We start from the raw sequence: 21,860 nt of genomic DNA on the forward strand, positions 1-21,860 counted from the left end.
CAATAAGGATTGGGACAAAAAGGGTTTGTGAGAAAAGTTAACTGGAATTACTCATTCCTCAACTGTTACATTTAACCAAGGTTTTTACTGTACTAGTTTCTTTTTGAAATTGTACTGTACTGTACTGTACTAATTTTTGAAATTAAGTAAACATTTTATTAACCCCTTCCTAGCATTGTACTAATAACAGCTGCTGTCACAGCAGCACCAACTTTCTTAGTTAACTAGGTCCTTGACTACAGGAAATCACTTTTCTGCTCTGTCTCAATTTTTTTTTATCTGAAAAATGATTGTTACTATTTGTAGCTCCAACCAATCTGATATTTCATTTTATTTATTAAGTACCTGCTGTATGATAGGCACTATGCTAGGTGCTAGAGATTCAAAAACAAAAGTCCTATTATATTTTAAGGTTTACAAAGCCCTTTATTTGTGTTGATCCTCACAAAATACTAGCAAGGAGATGCGCTACACGGTCTTGTTGCTGTACATTTAAGGATAAGGAAGCTATTGCGGAGAGGAGCTGATTTAGTGTTAGGGGCAGGATTCAACTCTAGTCTTTTCTAACTCCAGCACTATTTCTACTGCCCTAAACTGCTTTTTGATGATTTATTTAATCTGTTGAATCTAGGGTTCTATGATTCCAGCACATAGATTAAAAAAAATCATTATGAACTTTGATCTTAAAGAAAATATATTCTAGTTGAAACTCTTAGAACCGTATTTATCTCTTATTAGATGAATATGGAGTAATGAATAGATAGATGGTTTCAAAATCGGGAAGAAATGGGATTTGAGGTCTGCATCTGACATATAGTGACTTGGGGCCAGTCGCTTAATTTCAGTGTTCTGGGCAGCTAGGCAAATGAGACCATAAGTTGTAGAAAAGGTGCATTAGCAGGTTTCTTGATATGATAATTCCATATACCTAATGAAACCACAGTTTTGGTTGCTAATCTTATCCCTATCAATTAAGTGAGCATCTCTAAGAACCCCAAAGTGTTCAATAGAATTCATTTGTGTTACTTAGGTTACAGGTGGACTTGGAAGAGTGATATCATAACATAGGTTGAGTCTTAATTTATGATGAGAAATGCATGGTTAAGTGACAGGTAAAATCACACATGTCAGTAGTTACTTAGTCCCCTGCTGTTATTAAAGACTTTATATTGTCTCACAAAATTATGAGATAATAGTAAAATAGAATTAAGGTTAATTGAAAGCCAAGGGAAGAAAAAATAGCTTTGTTGTTGTTCATCTGTTTTAGTCACGTCTGACACTTTGTGAGCCCATTTGGAGTGCTTTTAGCAGAGATGCTGGAGTGCTCTGCCATTACCTTCTCCAACTCATTTGACAGATGAGGAATCTGAGGCAGATAAGGTTAAATGACTTGTCCAGAGTCACAGAGCTAGTATCAAAAGCCAGATTTGAACTCAGAAAGATCTGGCTTCCTTAATTTACGCCTTGTACTCATATCATCTGTGCCACATAGATTCCCCTGTAATAGAGGCTGTTATTTAAATATGGGGCCTGGGGAGGGAGTAGAAACGAAGTAAAAACGAGAGTTTAATTTCTATAAAAATAAAACAAACAATAGGCATTCTTTAATGTGCCCTTAAGCATCACCTGTTAAACATGTGTTCTGCTGAGTATGACCTGAACCAGATTAAAATGTAATAGGCAAATATTTAACAATAAATAAAAATACAATTAAGATAGATAAAATGTTACTATGTGATTCTCCAAGCTAATATGAGGTCTCTAGTACTATTGAATGGCTATAATTTCTATTTGAGTTGAACACTTTTGTTGTGTAATGTAAAATTCTTGATCCTTTGCTAATTAACTTGTAGAACACTGTTTTTAAGGAAATGTTAAGGTTATAGGAATTAGGTTTTTATTCTGTAAATTCTTGTAGATCTTAATGAAGAACTAAAGGAAATTCAAGTCTGTAGTCTGATTTGTACTAGTGGTTTGTCATTGCTCTAGCAGGGGTCCTCAAACTGTTTAAATAGGGGGCCAGTTCAGTGACTCTGACTGTTGGAAGGCTGGACTATAATAAAAACAAAAAACTTTGTTTTTTGGGCCTTTAAATAAAGAAACTTCATAGCCCTGGGTGAGGGGCATAATCGTCCTCAACTGCTGCATCTGGCCCGCGGGCTGTAGTTTGAAGACCCCTGCTAGAGGCAGCTAAGTAAATAGGTCTGGAGTCAGGAAAATCTGAGATCAAGCTTGGCTTTGGATATTGTCTAGCTGTGTGACTCTGGACAAATCACTTTTAAGAATATCTCATTGAGTCTTACATCCGACTGGATTCTATACTTCGGTTTTACAGTTTACAGGCAGAGTTAAGTGGATGTAAGACTCAATGAGATATTCTTAAAAATGTATAAAATTAAAAAATATATATACTATATATACATTATATGTAATGTGTTATATATACACATTGTATATACATATATATATAATATATACACTAAATATAATTTAATAAAATATATACATTAAAAATGTATTAAAAAACAGTACAATGGCTGGCACATAGTGCTATAACAACACTTATTCCTTCCTCTCCATCCCTCTCTCTTCCCCCCCAACTTTCTGGGACTATTGTTAAATTGGAAGCACTGATCTAATTGTTTGAAGGACTTTTCACAACCCATACAAGTGAAATTACAGATACAAGCCCTATCCCTACTATGTGTATTGTGCTCACTGCTAGGCACTGAAAATACAAAAATAAAAATGAAATGTAAATATATACAAAATAAAATAACCACAAGATAGTTTTGTGAGGAATAATAGACTACCAGATAGGGCTTCCCACAATTGTTTGCACAACCTATTGAGTTAATCCATCTATTCAGATATCTTGTACTTTTGGCTGCTTCTTCAAGCAACTTGTGGGCACAGGCAGTTGGCCAGGGAATTGAATAGGAGGAAAAGAGTGTCAGGCAGATTGCATTTGGGAAATGGTACTTTCCTTAACCCTGGGATGCTCCCTGACACAGAAACCTATCTTTGTATTACCGCCATTCTTCTGTTGCTTCTATGTGGCTATGACTCAGAGCCTCCCTCTCTCTGGAGAATAAAAATTTTAGGTGGTCCAAAGATCAATGGAGAGATATGTTGTTAATGTAAGGATGGCATAGTTATGGGGACTTGTCCTTGTGATGTGACATGAAAGTTAGCATTCAGGAAATATATGACTAGAAAGGAGGGGAGCTCGACACAGTGGAAAAAATAACAGATGGACAAAGGCACTCTGAAGCTTCATGGGTTGTTTAGAAACTTAAGGAGAAGAACTCCATTTTACTGGGTAGATACTTTAATGGAAGATTTGTGGGGAAATTGATAAAATTTACACAGGATGAAAATGCATGGCTATATTGTTGTCTATGCTTATAGAGTAGATAATTGTAATAATGAGATCCTCAAACTCATTAGAATTAGAATTTAAATACCATAGTTTCATTGGGAGGATCTCACTGTGGCTATGGCCTTTCTGGCTTGGACTACTTCAGTGCAGCTAGTATGGTCTCTATATTGTCTCTAAACAGTCTGTACAGAAACAAAACTGTACATATTGATACTTCATTCTCTGCTGAATTTTTTAGGTTATTTCTGAGACTGTTGTTGAATGTTAACTGTAGCTCTGTATAAGTTGGGAGTAGAATAAAGTGACTCCTTAATTTATAGGTCGTCTGAGCATGAAGCTTCCTTTATAATGAATTTGCTTTTTAAAAAAAATTCTATAAATCATGGAAAGAACTGTTCTGCTTTTACCTACCTATGAATAATAAAAAATATCTACACAGATAACCTGAGCACTCGCTGATCTTAAGCAACCATTTTTCCTGCCTTTGAACCAAGGATCTGACCTCCCTTTGTCACTTCCACTAACTCAAAATCCAACTCCTTATCTTTCTTTGCCTGAAGTCTCTCAGATGTATGCAGTTTGGTTATTCCATCAGTTATCTATCTTGTCATTTCTATCTACACATCTCTCATATATATTGTCTTCTCTTCACTTATACAGCTACACTGGTTAGGCCCTCATCACTTCTTGACTGAATTATGGCCTTCACTTCCTAATTGGTCTTTCTGCTTCAAGTCTTTTTTTACTCCAATCCATATTCCCTACAACTACCAAAGTGATTTTCCCATAGTCCAGACTTGACCACATGCCCACTCCCTAATAAATGCCAGTGTCTTCCTTTTACTTCTAAACTGATAGGAAAACATTTTATTGTTGTTGTTATTAGGTCCTTTAAGTCTTAGGATTCTACTCATTTGGAGTTTTCTTGGGAAAGATACTAAACTGGATTGCTATTTTCTTCTCCAGCTCATTTTACAAATAAGAAAACTAAGGCAACAAAGTTTAAGTTACTTGCCCAGGGTCACAAAGCTAATAAGTTTTAGAAGCTAGATTTGAACTCAGAAGGATGAGTCCTCCTGATTCCAGGCCTGGGGCTCTATCTGCTGTGCCATCTAGCTGCCCACATTAACACTAAGTATTTATTATATGCCGGGCATTGTACTAAATTCTAGGAATACATACACATTTTTAAAAAACAAAAAGGCAATCTCTATGCCCAATAAACTTATATTTTATTGGAGAAGAACCAAAACATGAAAGAGAACTGGAAAAGGTTAGAGGGGCAGAGTGATGCACATTCAAAGACAAGGTGAAAAAGTCTAGAAAGTCAGGAATTGACGTAGGAGAAAAGTGAACATTGATAGTCTGTAACTGGTCTGCAAAAAGTCACTAATCAGAGGAGGAGGCCACAGGGATGGAGAAGTCCATTTGTTGGAGAAGAGGTGGAAAAATCCAGAGTCAGTATTGGAGCCAAGAGAGAGAAGTGTGTGATGCAATATAAACACTTCTCTTTGTTTGGAATTTAAAATTCTTCATATCCTGGCTCCTTCCTTCTATTCTAGCATTATTACACATTGCTCCCCTCCACTGGTTGTCTTTTGTGTCTGCAGTCTCACCTCCATCTCTTGGAATTCCTCTTTTCTTTTAAGGTTCTGCTTAAGCACCATTTTTTTGAATGAGGTTCTTCTTGGTTCCTCAAGCAGCTATTACCACCCCCAATCCTAGTTATCATATAACTGTTTGCATATGTCTGTGTATATTGTCTTCCCTAGTCGAGTGTAAGAGCCTTGAGAGCAAGGATTCTTTCACTTTTATCTTTGTATCTGCCTAGCATATATAATAATAATAATCACTCAAAAATGCTATTAATGGATTTGATTCTGTATTAGATTACATTTGATGTAATTTTCTTTTTAACTAATATTTTTGTGATATAAGTAGAAGCAGGTTTGGGGAAACATTTTTTGTCCAGAGAATGATTCTTCTCTACCTCATTCATACATACGTACATACATGCATATATGCATTTAATTGTCTGTTGTATATAGAAACATTACTAGGAGAAATAAAAAAAATAAAATAGGTTTTCTGTCCTTGTGTAACTCTTTATTGATTTCTTTCCATCTCTTTCACCACTCTTTCTTCTACCTATTATCCTTTAATTCAGATTTACTGCTGAATAGGGAGGCAGGTTTCCAATTTCTCCCATTATACTGCCTTTGAAACAAGCACATAACCAACCGTTTTTTTTAAGATTCTCAAGAGTTTTTGCTTTTTTGGAAAACGGATGTGACTTAAGGTTAACAAAAGAGGAAAGTTAGCAAGTTGTAAGAATCCTTAAAGGTAGTAATAGGTAACCTTGGCCTTAAATGAAACATAAGCCTGTCCTGGTCTGTTTTAGCTATTCTCCTCTTTCACTGAGTCATCTCTTTTTCATCTTTGCTTCTGGAGGCAGTCATTACCCTGCACCACTCCTCCTCAACTCTCCTGATTCTTTTGTCCCATGGCAGGTACCACTGGATTTTCTCTTCCTGGCCTCCTTATGCTTCTCTTATCAAGAACCAGAAGGAAACTCTTCTTCATCTGTTCAAACTTTGTTTCCTATAGTAAATTCCTAAATAAGTTAATAATTTAATCCATTGTATTGATGTTTTTTAAATATGTTAATTTCTGACATATTCTTTTTCTATTATATATTCAATGAACCTTCCTTTTGTATCAACAGTGGAAAAAAAAAAACCAAATAAACCGGCAAAAACCAATGGGCACAATTAATGGTATTTAACAAAATATGCAATATTTCAAATGCATATTCTGTTGCCTTTATAATGAAGAAAAGGAGATGCATTCTTTCAACTCATCTTTAGGTGTAGATTGGTCATTGTAATTACAGAAAATTAACCTTTTTGTTATCTTAATTTTTGTTCTTTTAGTTTGTTATTTAGTTACATTGCATTATTGTAGTTCAGTTATATTGTTACGATTTTCCTGGTTCTTCTTACTTCCCTCTTTTCTCAGTTCACATAAATCTTCTTATGCTTCTCTGAATTCTTCATAGTAGTCATTTCTTAAGGTATAGCTATATTCTATCCCTTTCATGTAACACAGGATGTTTATCCATTCCCCAATCAATGGATATCTTTTTTCCCCTAGTTTTTACTACCAGATAAAGTGCTCCAATTAATACTCAGTATATTTGTTAGTGCTTGTTATTCAGTCACTCATCAACTCATTGTGATCCTATTTAGGATTTTCTTGATAAAGATACTGGACAGGTTTGCCATTTCCTTCCCGACCTCATTTTACAGAAGAGGAAACTGAGGCAAAGAGGGTTAAGTGACTTACTCAGGGGCACACAGCTAGTAAGTTTCTGAGGCTAAATTTCCTGATTCAAGGTCTATTGAGCCACCTACCTGTCTAATTTAGTATATATGGAACCTTTTTTTTCCCTTCTGTCTCTGACCTTTTTTGGGTCATTTGAAGCATAAGGTTTTCTGGGTCAAAGGGTAAAAACATATTACTAATTTTTAAATATCATTTCAAACTGCTTTTTAGAATGATTGTGCCATTTCTCATCTCTGCTGACAGTGTCATTGTACCTTCTGCCCTGGGTTAATAGGTTTTTAGTGTCCCTTTTGACTTAGTAAAACTAAAAAAAACATTGCTTTATGACTTAGGAAATTTCAGACTTGTATCTTACCTAGTCTTGTAGTCCTTTGACTTCAATTGAATGTCAAAAGTGAATTCCTTCCAGAAAAGTCCTTATTTGACATGCAGTACTTCCTTAATGCTTCTCAGTAATGGTATCCAGTCACTGCACTGGATCTCCTATTGATAGAAGTACAACTGTGGAGATTTGGAAATTGTTCAGTTAAGATGTGCCATTCCTAGGTTATTTTAGAATGTTTGAGAGAATTCTTATGTCTAATTAAGTATGCTATTATTGTTGTTTTAGTCTATTAGTCATATCCAGCCCTTCATGACCCCATTAGGGGTTTCCTATTTCCTTCTTCAGCTCATTTTTACAGATGATGAAATTGAGGTAAACAGAGTAAAGTGACTTGCCCAGGGTCACACATAGAGTGTCTGAGGCAAGATTTGAACTCAGATCCTCTTAATTCCAGGGCTGGCACTTTATCCACTGTGTCACCTAGCTGCCCTCCAATTAAGAATCTCTTTTGAAAATCAATTGAAAACTTAAATTATTAGGCAATATGAATACTTAAATACCGAAGATTAAGTATTTGTGCACATAGCAGTACAGTTTAAAATTCCAACTAACAAAAGATTTGCAGAAATATAGGCTGCTGAAGTAAAACAAAAATTTTCCCTGTCCTTATGACAACATATCCTACTTTTCAAAGACATTTGGAATCTTAGATTTGGGAACAAGCTCAGAAGTCATTTAGTCTAATAATTACCTAAATCATAAATCCTGTTTGAAACTTTCCCTTCAAGAAGGTGGTTTTCAAGTCTTGACTAAAAAATGGAGTTCACTACACTATGAAGTCTGTTTTGAATTCTGTTCTTTATATGTAATTATAATATAATATATAATGACATTTTATAGTCATCAGTCCCCGATGGAGATAGCCCAGAGCCCTGACCGTGGCACTACTACGAATAGTAATACTTCCAGTCTGGTGCCCTGCCCTTAACCATCATTCTTGGAGGCAACCCCTATGGAGTTGGGACCTGCCAATTTCTGCAGGCGTCAGAGTCCCCTAAGTACTGAAGAAAGTTCTTACTGCCAAAGACCTTGGTACTACTGTCACATGGTTCAGCTTTAGAAACAGATAAGATATCAGTGGAAATGACATTAAAGATGAGGCATTACAGTGAGCTTTGCCACTGAACTCTAAGGGCTGCAAGACCTTTCTAATTGACTTTTGGATGGAATTTTCCATATTTGTCATCTCCATCATTAGAACATGAGCTCCTTGAGAACTTGCTCTTTTCTATTTGTATCTCCAGTGCTTAGCATAAGACTGCTTGAGATAACTGACTAATAAATGCTTCATTCATTCCTCATTTCTTTTATTTCTATTCTCTGTCCCTTATATAAAGTAAGGCTTTTTCTAAGAAAGTTGCGTTCTTTTCTGTCCCAGTACTCAATTAGTACATTTGTAGATATAACTCTCATTTTCCCATACTTTTCTTAGTTGTATATACTTTTTTGATGGAACTTGTTCATTTGTGCCTTTCTCTTAGAAAAATCAATTTTTTGGAGGCAGGATTGTATAGTGAGAATTACCCTCTATTTTGACAAGGACCAATCATACTGCCTGCCCATTCCATCACTACTCACCTCTCCTGAGGTTTCTTTATCCTTCCTCACTGGATCTAGTTCCTCTTTTCCACCTAGATGTTAGCAACCTCCAGAGAGCCATACAGCCTCTTTTTTGAGGTTTTTTGTGGTACTGGGAAATAGGACATTTCCCTGAAGAAAGATGTCTTTTAAGATATTTTTCAAAAAACCAATCCATTATGAAACTCCCATCCCTCTTCCCTTTGCCCTTTTAATTGAAGGTCCATCTTTTTTTTCCAGAGTATATTATTTGAGGGAACAGATCCCAATATTCTTTCCTTTTTAGAGTAGCATATTCCATTCGCTCCTTTGGTTTGTAATATGAGGTCATACTTATAATTCCCTCTATTAACAGCATTATTTTTAAAGATTTTCAGATTTATAAAGTTTCAAAAGTAAGAAAAGAGAAGATCTGTGAAATATATTTTTGAGTCTTTGATACTTTTATAATCATTGATGGGGGGCAGCTAGGTAGTTCAGTGTAGAGAGTGCTGGGGGCTGGAGACAGGAAGACCTGAAATCAAATCTGGTCTCAGATAGCTATGTGACCCTGTACATAATCTTAAGTTTCCTCAGTTTCTTCATCTATAAAATGGGGATAATTATAGTAAATACCTCCTATGGTTGTTATGAGAACCAAATGACATAATAATTGCAGAATGCTTAGCACAATACCTGGCACATAGTTGATGTTATATAAATAGTAGCTATTATTATCAAAGGTATATGATCCCTCCTATGATGATCACAACTTATCCTTGCTTCTTATCCAGGTTGTCTTGTAAATTTTCTCAAGGGAGTCCACTCAGTAAGGTGGGGAACCTGCTGTCTCTTGACGTGTTCATTTATTATGTATTCTTAAGGTGTGTTCCTTCTACTTTGATTTCTAAACACACATTTCAGATGACATTCTTTATGCTGTTTCCTCTTCACAGTTCTTTGCTGATGATATAGCTCTCCCTGCTCATGCCCACCAAGGGCTTCTCCATCACCCTCTTAGGTGTATCCCAATGACTTTCTTTTTGTTAGGAGATGTAGTAGTATTTCTTGAAATAAAGCCCTTCCACTTTAAATCATCTTAGAAATGAATAAAAGTTACATTTGTATGGTTTTGTCATTCTTAGAATTCACAGCCTCAATAGCTTGTTACTCTAAAATTCATTTGAATTTTTCTATTCGTATTTCTTTCATAATTAAACAAAAAAAATGATGTAAGCTCTCTCCCTACCATTGTCCACATGTAAAATGCCCACCAAGCAAATTCCTCTTCACAATGAAAATCCCAATGCGAGTTGAGGTAAGAATTCTCCTAAATAAAACTCTTTAGTTTGTCTAATGAGTTTCCTTGGATAAAAAGAACTTTGATAGAAGATTATGAGCTGTTAGCTTGTGTACCTTAGGGCATTATGCCAAATCACCTTCTTGGAACATCAGCTTTTGGACTTTACTAGCTGAAGTGCTTCTTGGTGATGGTCCTCTCCACTGCTTTAGATCCTTGGAAATTTTCTTTGCTTGATTATCAGGTTCAGAACATTGATTAGCACCATATTACCCAGCTGCTTTCATGATACCTTAGCTTAATTTATCACAGGAACCTGTGACTCCCTATGCCAAAATTGGTGGACATACTTTCTACAAGTTGTAACCTTAGATAATTCTGTAGGTCACTGAGAGATAAGTGATTCATCCAAAGTCACATAGCTAGTATTTGTCAGAGATGAGATTTGAATCCAGATCATCTTGTCTTCCAGACCAGTTCTTCATTCATTCCAGAGGCCCTCAAATATCTGAAGAAAATAAATGTTTGATGAATGAATGAGTTCATGGTATATGCATCAAATGGATTAGTATTCTGTAGTCCAGTGGGTATTGATGATATATATGATTACAAAGATGATGATATAAAACTACTTTTAATATACAGTAAGGATGGAACAGAAGAAAGGGGATTTAAACTGCATCCTTGAAGATATAAATTAGAATATCTTGATAGCATTTAAGAAATATTACTATGGATTTTCAAAAGGAAAAGTTCTCATCAGTTGGGAATTTCAGTATGGAGCTGATTGAGTGTTATGAAGTAGATAAAGGATTTCTGGCCCTCCAGTATTGAATATCACAGTACTTTTGTAGTTTACATGCTGGGTTTAGGTTAGGATAGGAGACGGGTTGGTTGGGAATCCATGGATGGAATTAATTTTTATTCCTGGTGTAATATAGTGGAAGCCTTTGACTTTAAGCATTTTGGACAAAATGAAACACTAGGGATTTCTCCTTTCCCTTCCATTTAGAAATATTATTGATACAGGGATAGTCAGGGTTCTTCAGTAGCCAAAACAAAACAAATTAAAAAAAAATAATGATTTCATCAGGGTGGTTACTCTACACATTCTTTAGATCTGTTAGTTTAGGTTTTGAGAATTCAGGGTCACTTCTATGGCTGTGAGGCTTTGAATAGAATATAGTAGAGAGAGTTAGTTGCATTCTTCATTATATTTTTTCCTTAAATTCTGTTGAAGTTGAATTATTCAGGTTCTAAAATGTTACTCATCTGAAACACTGATATATTTATTGGGATTGCACACATATTTGCCTGATGAAAAAATTACAGATAAGTAATACATTTTGATTGAGTGAAACATTCCTTACTTTTGAAATCCAGCATTAACAACTGAGCATTCTGATAAATTGGATACCTTGTCTATTATAATGTCAGTCTTCTGCTCATCAGTAACCTTGAGGAGAAAAGGGATGGGCTGATGAGAAGGATGTCTTTTCCTTTAGTTACATTCGTTTTCAGACTGTCTTTAATGTGCTAATTCTTTAAGACAGCAGGATATAATCATTTGTCATTTAGGCATTGTGTACTTTATATAATAGGCATCAGAATCACAGAAGGGGATAGTTATTAAAACATATCACAGTCTATTTACTCCAAAGTTGACCTAAAGAGGAATTCTGTATATAGTATTCTCAATAAGTGATCAAGCAACTACTTCTGAGAAGTCTCCATTTATGTTTGCTTTTTCCATTTTCTGACAACTTAATTTTTTCATTCTGAACTTAAAAACCAAAAAAGGGACATTTTCTTAAATACCAAAAAGAGATTTTTAAAAAATGAAATCATGAATCATACTGCTTGCTTTAAATATATATATAATAAATTCTACATATTAACTGCCAAACTACCCTTCGTACCTGTTTTTGAACTTTCTTCTTTTTTGTGCATTAAAAAAAAATTTGGGGGGGGCCTTTTTGGGCCATCAGTATTGTTAATTCTGTTCCTTACTGATATCCCTGCATAATTAAATATTAAGAGAAATTAAAAAAACTCCTATTAATAAACATAGTGAATTGAAATGAATTCACACAATGGCCATTGTCAAAAATGTGTATCTCTTTCTCCACTGAGTCTGTCATTCTGGGTCAAGAGATGGGGAATATAATTTATTATAGATCCTTCAGGGGTATGGCTGGTCATTGTATCAGTCATAATTTATAAGTCATTCCCAGTTGTTTTTCTTTATGATATATTTGTCCTTTTACAAATTGTTCTTCCTCTGCATCAGTTCATAGACTTCATATTAACCAAGATTCTCTGAAATCATCTCTTGCCATTTTTTATGGTAAATAGTATTTTATTACATCATATACCACAATTTGTTCAGCTGTATGCCAATGGATTCACGCCTTTTAGACCTCCTTCCCTTCCCTTTTCTTTCTACTTCCCCTCTTTATGTTGTTCAATTCCCCTTTATCCATTTCAGATAAGAATGAACCTTATCTGATGCCTGTTTCTCCCAGTACTTTTCCTTATTTATGTATTTATATGCACTCCATAAGAAAAAGAAAGTTATCACTTTTTTCTTTTTTCTATACCTGTGTATTCCTTTACCTCCTCTTCTCTTTCCTTTTAGAATCATGAAAATTTAATTCTAATACTTCTGCTTTCTTATTTAATTTTCTCAATATCTTTTTTAAGACAATAAAGTTGTTTAAAAAAAAACAACACCCTTGTTTTTTCCTCCCTAATAAAATGTTAGTACTACATCACATGCATCCCAGTCCAATTGCTTAAATAAATTTATAATTTTAGGTTTTCCTTGACTCTTGAGTTTGCTCATCATCTATTTGGTTAAAAAAAAATGTTTATTAAACATCACTGTACTGAGGATGTGAAGAAAAGGCAAAACAAAAGAAATAAAAGAAAACCTGAAACAAAACCCAATAACAACAATAGCAATGACCATATTTCCTGCTGTCAAGGAGCTTACAGTCTACTGGGAGAGACAACAAATATGTGCAAACAAGATATATTCAGGGGGGACAGGATAGTCTCAAAAAGAAAGCACTAAGATTAAGGAGAGCCAGGAAAGGCTTCCTATAGAAGTCAGAATTTTAGGGGAAACTGGGAAGCCAGGAAAATCAGGAAGCAAAATGAGTGAGTTCCAAGATGAAGTGCCATTTTGAGGAATATCAAGGAAGCCGGTAGCACTGGATTATAGAGTATGTGGAGTGAGAAGAGACTAGTGAGGAGCTATAGGGTAACATGGTAATAGCTATGTATTCCATTGAAGGTCCATTTTTCCCCCTTGGGGAATAATAATCAGTTTTAGAGTAAGTTATTTTTGGTTGCAAGATTTTGCCTTTCTCCATTTGTAATACTCTTAAGATTTCATCTCATTTGTAATGGAAGCTGCCAAGTGTGGTGTGATCCTAATTTTGATTCATTAGTCTTTTTTTTTTTTTTAATTCTTTCTGTATGCTTGTATGTTTTTTCTTTGAAGTGAAAGTTATGGATTTTAGGGATGACCTTTGTTTTGTGTACTCTCACTTCTCCCCCACAAAAATCCTGAAAGATTCCTTTCAAAAGTTGATTAGTGGATTGTATTTTCATTTTGTCCTCTTGTTCTAGTAGGTATTTAGCTGTCAACAGAGCAGGGCTAGGAGTCCTGAAAATCTGAGTTCAATTGTGCCCTCAAACCTTTACTAACTCTGTAATCTCTGGTAAATCACTTAATCTCAATGTCCTCAACTGTAAAGTGGGTTAATAATAGCGACACCATGCAGAATTGTTGTGTAGACCAAGTGTGATATTATTTGTAATCCATTAACACATATTAGCATATAATGTGTCTGGCACATATTTATGATAATGATATCTAGGAAATTTTCCTTTATACATTCTTTAAATATGGTTCTCAGGCTTTAAAAAAAAAAAAAAAAAAAAAAACCAAAAAAAAAAAAATACCACCCTCCCACAAAAAACCTGATTTTCAGGGCATTCAGTAAATTATTTCTCCTTGACCTGTTTTTCAGGTCATTTAAAAGTGTCAAATATATTACATTTTGTTCTATTTTTTTCCCCAGTGTTTTGATTTTGTTCTAATTAACCCTAGTTAATCCATGAAGTCTTTAATTTATTTGGTTTAGTTTTTTAACAATTCTATTATTTCATAAAGATTTGCTATTTCTACTTATTCTTCCTTCAGTTTTTCCTCCAGAATCTTTATTCCCCTCCCTCTCCCTCTTTTTAAATCTTCTGCTTCATTTCTTCAAGACATTCAATGAAGTCCTTGTGGAAAAATCCATTTTTTCTTCTTTCAAGTTTCTCCTTGCAATTGTTACAAAGTTACTTTCTCTTTCTGGGCTGGATTTTCTGGCATTTTTATGTTTGCAATTTTTCATCCTGGTCCATTTCTTTTTTCATTTAGTATCTCTTCATCTTTAGTTCCTCCCTGGCCAGACTCTGCCCCTTGCGTTTAATTTCTGCTTGGGCTTGTCCTACTGCATCTGGGTTCCTGAGCTGACCTACAATTCCCAAGCTTAGTCTTCTTTGGAGCTTTGAGATTCAGATCCCCAGACCTCTAGGGCTTTCCTAGAGCTTCTTAGGATACAGTGCTAATACTCCTCCATCTTTTGAAGAATGAAATTATCATCAAGGAGATGCAAGAATTTATCAACTGCTTTGCTTTTGTCCCAGAGAGACTTTGAAGAAATAATTGAAGTCCCCCTTCACAACTTAAAGACTGCCTGAATGCAAGGTTTGTGATCTATTTCCTGAAATCTATTTATGCCCTTTATTCAGATAATATGTAGTTTATTCACATGAGAAATTCGTGTTTCCCTCTTCCCGTTCTCGCACATCTCCTTTTCATCATTCTTGTATGTGCTGATTCCTAGATTTAAGAGACAGGTCTTACTATCCAGCGCTAACTACTATCACTCTTTTCCCCTTTCTTGTTCTGTTCATTTTGGATTAGGTATGCGCAATAAGAGCTATCTTCGGCATACTAACCAAGGCTCAATGATAGCTATGAGGTCAAATTCAACTTCTTGCATTTAGATAGTAATGGTTATAATAATAGTAGCTAATATTTATATAGTTCCTACTATGTACCAGGCTTTGTGCTAAGCCCTGTACAATTATTATCTCATTTTATCCTTCTAACAACTCCGGGGTGCTGTTATTATCATCTCCATTTTGCAGAGGAGAAAACTGAGATAGACACAGCTGGCATTTGAGCTAGTTTTGAACCCTGGTTTTGCTGACTCCAGAACCAGCACTCTATCCACCACACCATTTTACTGTGTTTGTCCCCAGGAAGATTTTTAGTGGTGTGAAGGTTTAAAAGTTTGGGGGCTGTTTTCTGTCATATCTCAGTTATACGCACTTACAGAGGGACATTCCTCCCTTTTGTTTTTAATCAAGAAAATATCTTGTATGTTGTATTTAGTTGTAACTTCCATCAGAGACTTTCCTTCTTGTTCTTTCTTCTTTTGCATTCCCTGAGATCCTCTGAATTCATATCATTATTTCTTGGCGTTCAAAAGCTGCAGAACTTATGACCTATTACTTTACTCCAACCCTTTGGTTTTCTTTCTTCCCTTCCCTTTTTTCCCCCCCTCTCACATTGGGTGGAGATGATTACCCTTCTTCTCATCAGATTCTTTTTTCTTCCTTATCTTTTAATTAGAAGCACTTCCCCTTCTCTCTTCTCCCCCCTACCTCCCATTCTTGCAAGGAACACTTAGTTCTCCCTGATAATCTGAAGAATAAAGAAGCATTCATTTTGTCCTTTCAAGTTCTCTATGTTAGAGACCAAATTATTCTTTGTGCATATGTTGCTATTACTCAACCAACCATTGACAGAAAGAAAATTATAATTTGCTCTTTAAAGTTCACTGCAAAATTCTCCTTGCACTCCATATTTTCTGGGGATGAGAGTCTCAGGCCTATTTTGGTATAGTATTTTTCTTGGCTCATTCTTATGAAGAACTGATGCCGGACTACTACCTGCTGTAAGGTAGCAAAGGGGGGATAGTGTCCTTGTTTCTGAGTAGGAATACTTCAGACAGTTAACTAGTTATGTGATTACCACTTAACGTCTCCCATCTTCGCTTTTCTTATCTGGAAAATGGGGATGAAAATGTTCATTCCCAGTATTTCAAGGACCAAATAAATTCACGTAAATAAAGCATATTTGAAACTTAAAGTGCTAGATAAATTTTAGTGATTATTATCAATTATACTAATTTATAATTCTTGTATTCTTAGATAAGTTAAAATGTAAATAAATAAAAATCATTCTTATTTTACTAAAATAAAATGATTCTTATTTCATTAAACTAAAATAAATTTTAAAAATAACATTTCTTAGATAAATTAAAAACACTTAAGTTGGGAAAGGTTGAATTGGGTGATCTAAGAAAGGTAAACTAAGGACCAGCTCTATCAGTGTGTGTGAGCTTGTTCTGTCAACAAATTTGGAAATACTTTATGAGATGACCTAACAAACCATAACCTCAAAGCAAAGCTAAGGTGGAGAGTACAGGAGGATGTGTAAAAGATATGGCTACCAAGCACATCCTACCAATAGAAAGTGTGGAAGAAGATCAGAATTTTATATTCCTTGGAAATAAAATTAACTAGTTATCATGCTTTCTGGTTTACTCTTTGGGTGAAATAGCAAAATGATTAATAGTAAATTATCTTTGTTCTTCATCTGTGTTTCAGTTACTTTCTATGGAAATTTAGTCAGATGCATTTTTCTTATTGTTCCCTAGATGCAAAGGAAACTGCATTTTATCTTTATAAGAAGAGAATGGTCTTAAGAGGGAAATACTGAGAATGTACCTATATTTGTTGGTTCAGTAAATGTAATTAATTTTTAACTAAGTATCATGTGGTAGTAATCATCACTTGTTTATTCAACACAAATTAATAAAGAAGAGTGAAGTACACAATTATGCATATATTACATACTATGTGGCTAGTACTGAGCTAAGTGCTTTATAAATATTATATATATATGTATATATATATATATATATGTATGTATATATATATATATATATATATATATGTATGGAATCTCATTACAACTCTGAGAGGTAGGGACTTTTATTATTCTCACTTTACTGATGGGAAAATGGGAAAGATAGACTTGCCTTGTATAATATCACCATAAGTGCCCTAATACTTCAGGCTGGATTTGAACTCTGGAGTCTTTTTGACTTTAGGCACAATGCTCTATCCACTATGCCACTTAACTGCCTTTTAAAAGAGGACTAGGATATTTTGAACATTTTTATGTTAGTAGTTATTTTTATCTAAATATGGACAATAATGATAAATGTCCACTGAATATAAATAAATATATCTTATTTTTACGAATTTCCCTCTTGAAAAGTTTTCTTAATTGAAGTGTTCCTATTTTTATTTTTTTCTAGAAACTTTTGGCTACAAATATTTTGTCATTTTGACTGTCAAACTTTTAGATGAGATTTCTTGCTCTTTACAATAACAGGGATAACATTTTAATATTATAGTGGCACTCCTTGAAGTATCTAGATTCGTTGATCATTATAATTACTTTTAAAAATTGTGTTTGGGTTTGAACTTTTCCCTTACAAAGTGCAAAGGAAAAACTTGTTGCATATCAGGAAATGATCCACAGTGCAGTGAAGCTTATCTTTGTAGCCATGGTGATATACAAGTATTTGGCCACTGGAGGGCTCCATATTTTATTAGTTAAAATTCACTAGGAGTGAAAAAATTGTTACATTTAATCCAAATAAAATTCAGTATATGTGCATACACAAATGCCCTGTGTTCAACAATATTTTCTTCCTCCGTTTTCTTATGATTGAAATGAAAATCAACACAGAATATTACCTAATTATTCTATGGAGGGATTCCCAATTTGATTTTCTGAACATGATACTAGTAGCTTAAGAGGTTGAAGTTCATTTAGAGTAATGTATTTAAACTTGATAATTGATTTTTCCATGGTACTATCTAGAATTTCCTAGTATAAAAAGCAACAACTAGATTACTAGCACATCAAAACACTTGGGAATCATGTTTTCAAAATCTTTCAACCAATATATGATATCTCTGTTCATTCAGAATTTTTTTTTTTTTCCAGAACATATTCCTATACAAGATGTCTTCTTCCCATAGATATCCTTTAAATGAATCTGTTTCTATGGAGAAGGTGCTTCTTTGCTAGGTCACTGGACAGTTAGGTACTCATTATAGGTATATACTGAAAGAGGTTTTTTTTGTGAATGCTTTGAATTTTTTTCTTTCTGAATCATGATTAATCCTTACCACTTCAGAGATGAATGCTTCAGTGTGTATTTCACAAAATCAGTATCTTTTCTTCCATATCTTCCTTATTTGAAATAAACTATGAAGCTTTATTCTTTTGAGCTGTGTAATATTTACTCGCAAATTTTTAGGATAAATTAAATTATTAAGTTAATCTTATAAATAATTAAATTATTCATTAAATTAATTTTAGTATAGATAAACAGTTATTTTGTACGATTAGCATTGCATCACCTCCTTGATATGGCCTCTGAGAACAAAGGACAACAACTAATTATCATTTAGGGACCCATTTAATTGCATTTATAGTATTAATACTATAATAAGCAGGGTTTAGGATGCTATATGACACAATTTACAGCTCTTAAGAGAGGCTGTTTTTCTGCCTCGTGGACTTGTTAGTTTTCTAGTTCATAAGGTTATAAAGTGCTTAGCCCAGTGCCAGGGACATATAGTAGACATTATATAATTGCTAGTTATTATCACAATGTCGTGCTGCTTCTCCTATTCCAAGAGACTCTCCTTTTTGCGACCTTATACCCTCCCATACATGCACTTCCACTCTCTGCTCCTTTCCCGAATCTCCCTACTTTTAAAGCTTTTGGCAAAAAGCAAAAGTCTTTCCTGAGTATCCAAGTAAGAAAATTTTGACTTGCATTTACTATTTATTTTTTGACTATTTATGAAAGCTAGTTTGTTAGTGGATAAAAATTGTAAAAAATAGAATAAACCAAGAATTGAGTATTGCAGTTACAAATATTGTCATCTAATGCCCCATATTTTACAGATGAGGAAACTGAGGCATGCATAGATCAAATGACTTCTACAAGGTCACAGACTTAGTAAAAATATGAAAGGATATTCAGCCTTGTAATTCAGATTGCAGCTCTTAACATAGAGCCATACTGCTTTCCAGTGATCTCAGACTCATTCACTCTATTATCAACTGAATTAACCAAACAAGGCTTTGCCACCAATATCAATAGGAAAAAAAAATCAACGTACATATCCCAGATACTCTATGAAATTGAAAAGCCCTTAGCAGTACCTAAAATATAATAGTTCTAAATACCTTACCAGTATCTGTAGTGTCTTAAAAATCTTGCTTTATTTTTGCTGAGGCAATTGGGGTTAAGTGACTTGCCCAAGGTCACACAGCTAGGAAGTGTTAAGCATCTGAGATCAGATTTGAACTCAGGCTTCAGGACTGGTGATATATCCATTGCACCACCTAGCTGCCCAGAGAATCCCACTTTATAAAACTTTTCTCATCTAAAATATTAGAAATAATATCCCAAGCATTGTCTAATTTACTCCAAAAAAATTACCAAATGGCAAAGGGAAAATGGAAAGGGGGCAAAGCATTTATATAGCACTACTATGTGCCTGATGCTGTGCTAAGAAGTTTATAACTATTACCTTATTTTACAATCTAAGAAACTGAGGTTAAATGATTTGCCTAGTAAGTATATGGGGACAGATTTTAATTCAGGTCTCACTGACTCCAGGCCCAGTACAATATGCTACCTTGCTGTATCTTATAAATTAGATGGGTTTTATTTCTATCATATTAGAAGTATTTTAATACTAAGAATTTAACTATCATGTCATTGAATTTATAAAGATATGATGGTACAATAAAAGAAATTATTTTTGTGATACAGAGTTGACATCAGAGCATTGAATGAATGAATTTTTAAAAAGCATTTATTAAGTCATTAATATGTGTCAAGACTTGTACAGAAGGGCTAGGAATAGAAATAGGAAACAAAAACACTCTGGCACTCAATGAGTTCACCCTCCATTTGAGGGAAATAATATGGTGGGGAAGTCCAACTTTAGGGAAGAGGGAAAGACCTGTGAGTCTTGAGAGGGTGACAGAAGGAAAGGCCCAGGAGAGTGGTCATGCAGGTTTTAAGGCCTGAACAACTTTTAGAGATGATGGTAGCTGTAAATATAGCAGCCGGAGTGGTCCAGTGATAGCATGTTAGTCTTGGAGTCAGGATACACTATAGTTTGAATCCTGCCTCAGAGACATACTAGCTGTGTATACCTATGCAAGTCACTTAATCTGTCAGTTTCCATTTTTCCCAACTGTAAAATTGGGATAACAACAGCATTTAATTCCACAATACACAGGGCTTTGCAAAACTTAATGTAATATATAAATGCTAGTTACTATAATTTTTTTCTACTTAAAAATATTTTATTTTTTTCCATTTACATGAAAAATTAGTTTTCAGCATTCATTTTTACAAGATTTTGAGCTCCAAACCTTTTTTTTTTTCCTTCTTTGCTTTTCCTTCCCCTTCTCAAGACAGTAAGCAATCTAATATGTTATACATGTGTAGTCATGTCATACATGGTTCTAAATTAGTCATGTTGTGAAAGAAGACTCAGAACAAAAGGGGAAAACCCCGAGAAAGAAAGGAAAAACCCCCCAAATCAAGTGAAAATAATATTCTTTGATCAGCATCCAGACTCCTTAGTTCTTTTTCCATAATGATGGTTCCATGGAATTATCTTGCATCATTGTATTGCTGAGAAGAGCTAAGTCTGCTATAGTTGATCACTGCATAGTGCTATGGTCAGTGTGTAGTGTCCTTCTGATTCTGCTCACTTTACTCAATATCAGTTCATGTAAGACTTTCCAGGTCTTTCTGAAATCTGCCTGCTCATCATTTCTTACAGAACAGTGTATTCCATTATATTCTTATACTACAACTTGTTTAGCCATTCCCCAGTTGATGGGCATTCCCTCCATTTCCACCACAAAAAGAGCTGAAATAAATATTTTTATACATGTGTATCCTTTTTCCTTTTTTATGATGTCTTTGGGATACATCCCCAATGTATATTAGGATCTATGGGATCCTGATATTAGGATTTGTGGGATCAAAGGTCATGGACAATTTTATAGCCCCTTGGGTGCAGTCCAAATTGCTCATCAGAATGGTTGGATCAGTTCACAAGTCCACCAACAATGCACTAGTGTCCAGTTTTCCCACATCTTCTCTAATCATTTTCTTTTTCTGTGATATTAGCCAATCTAACAGGTATAAGGTGGTATGTCCAAAGTTATTTTAATTTGCATTTCTCTCATCAATTGTGAGAGCATTTTTTCATATGACTACAGATAGCTTTAATTTCTTCATCTAAAAACTGCCTGTTCATATCCTTTGACCATTTATCAGTTGGGGAATGACTTGTATTTTTATAAATTTGATTCAATTCTCTACATATTTTAGAAATGACACCTTTATTGGAAATAATAGCTGTAAAAATTGTTTCTCAGCTTTCTGTTTTTCTTCTAAGTTGTGTTGGCTTTGTTTTTGCAAAATCTTTTAAATTAAATGTAAATGTACTGCTAGGTTTCATCATGTATACTGTGTGGGAAAAATTATTGATTATAACATCTGTACTCAGATTACTCCTATCTCCTTAAAAGTGTACCAAATACATTTTTTCCTACTGAGAGCTGACAGTTATGCTGAAATGCATAAGGCTCTCATTTAGTATAATAATTTTTACATTCTGATTAGCATGACCAGCGG

General features: G+C 34.4%; 1 protein-coding gene across 12 annotated transcripts in view; it reads left to right on the plus strand.

Moving 5' to 3' along the window:
• The window catches only part of BBX (BBX high mobility group box domain containing), a 350,166-nt gene that overhangs the window by 91,814 nt on the left and 236,492 nt on the right, over window positions 1-21,860 (plus strand). For 2 of the 12 annotated variants that reach the window (XM_031959624.1, XM_031959625.1), the window contains exon 1: window positions 9,281-9,503. The exons of 8 other annotated variants lie outside the window; for them this stretch is intronic. In XM_031959624.1, the coding sequence (XP_031815484.1) occupies window positions 9,417-9,503 (87 nt within the window). In that variant the 5' untranslated portion in view covers window positions 9,281-9,416. Of the gene's footprint in view, window positions 1-9,280; window positions 9,504-14,385; window positions 14,735-21,860 lie in introns of those variants that run through there. 2 more of the 12 variants (XM_031959623.1, XM_031959631.1) reach the window with 2 other exon arrangements.

The sequence above is a fragment of the Sarcophilus harrisii genome, chromosome 3 (assembly GCF_902635505.1).
Source record: "Sarcophilus harrisii chromosome 3, mSarHar1.11, whole genome shotgun sequence".
NCBI lineage: Eukaryota > Metazoa > Chordata > Mammalia > Dasyuromorphia > Dasyuridae > Sarcophilus > Sarcophilus harrisii.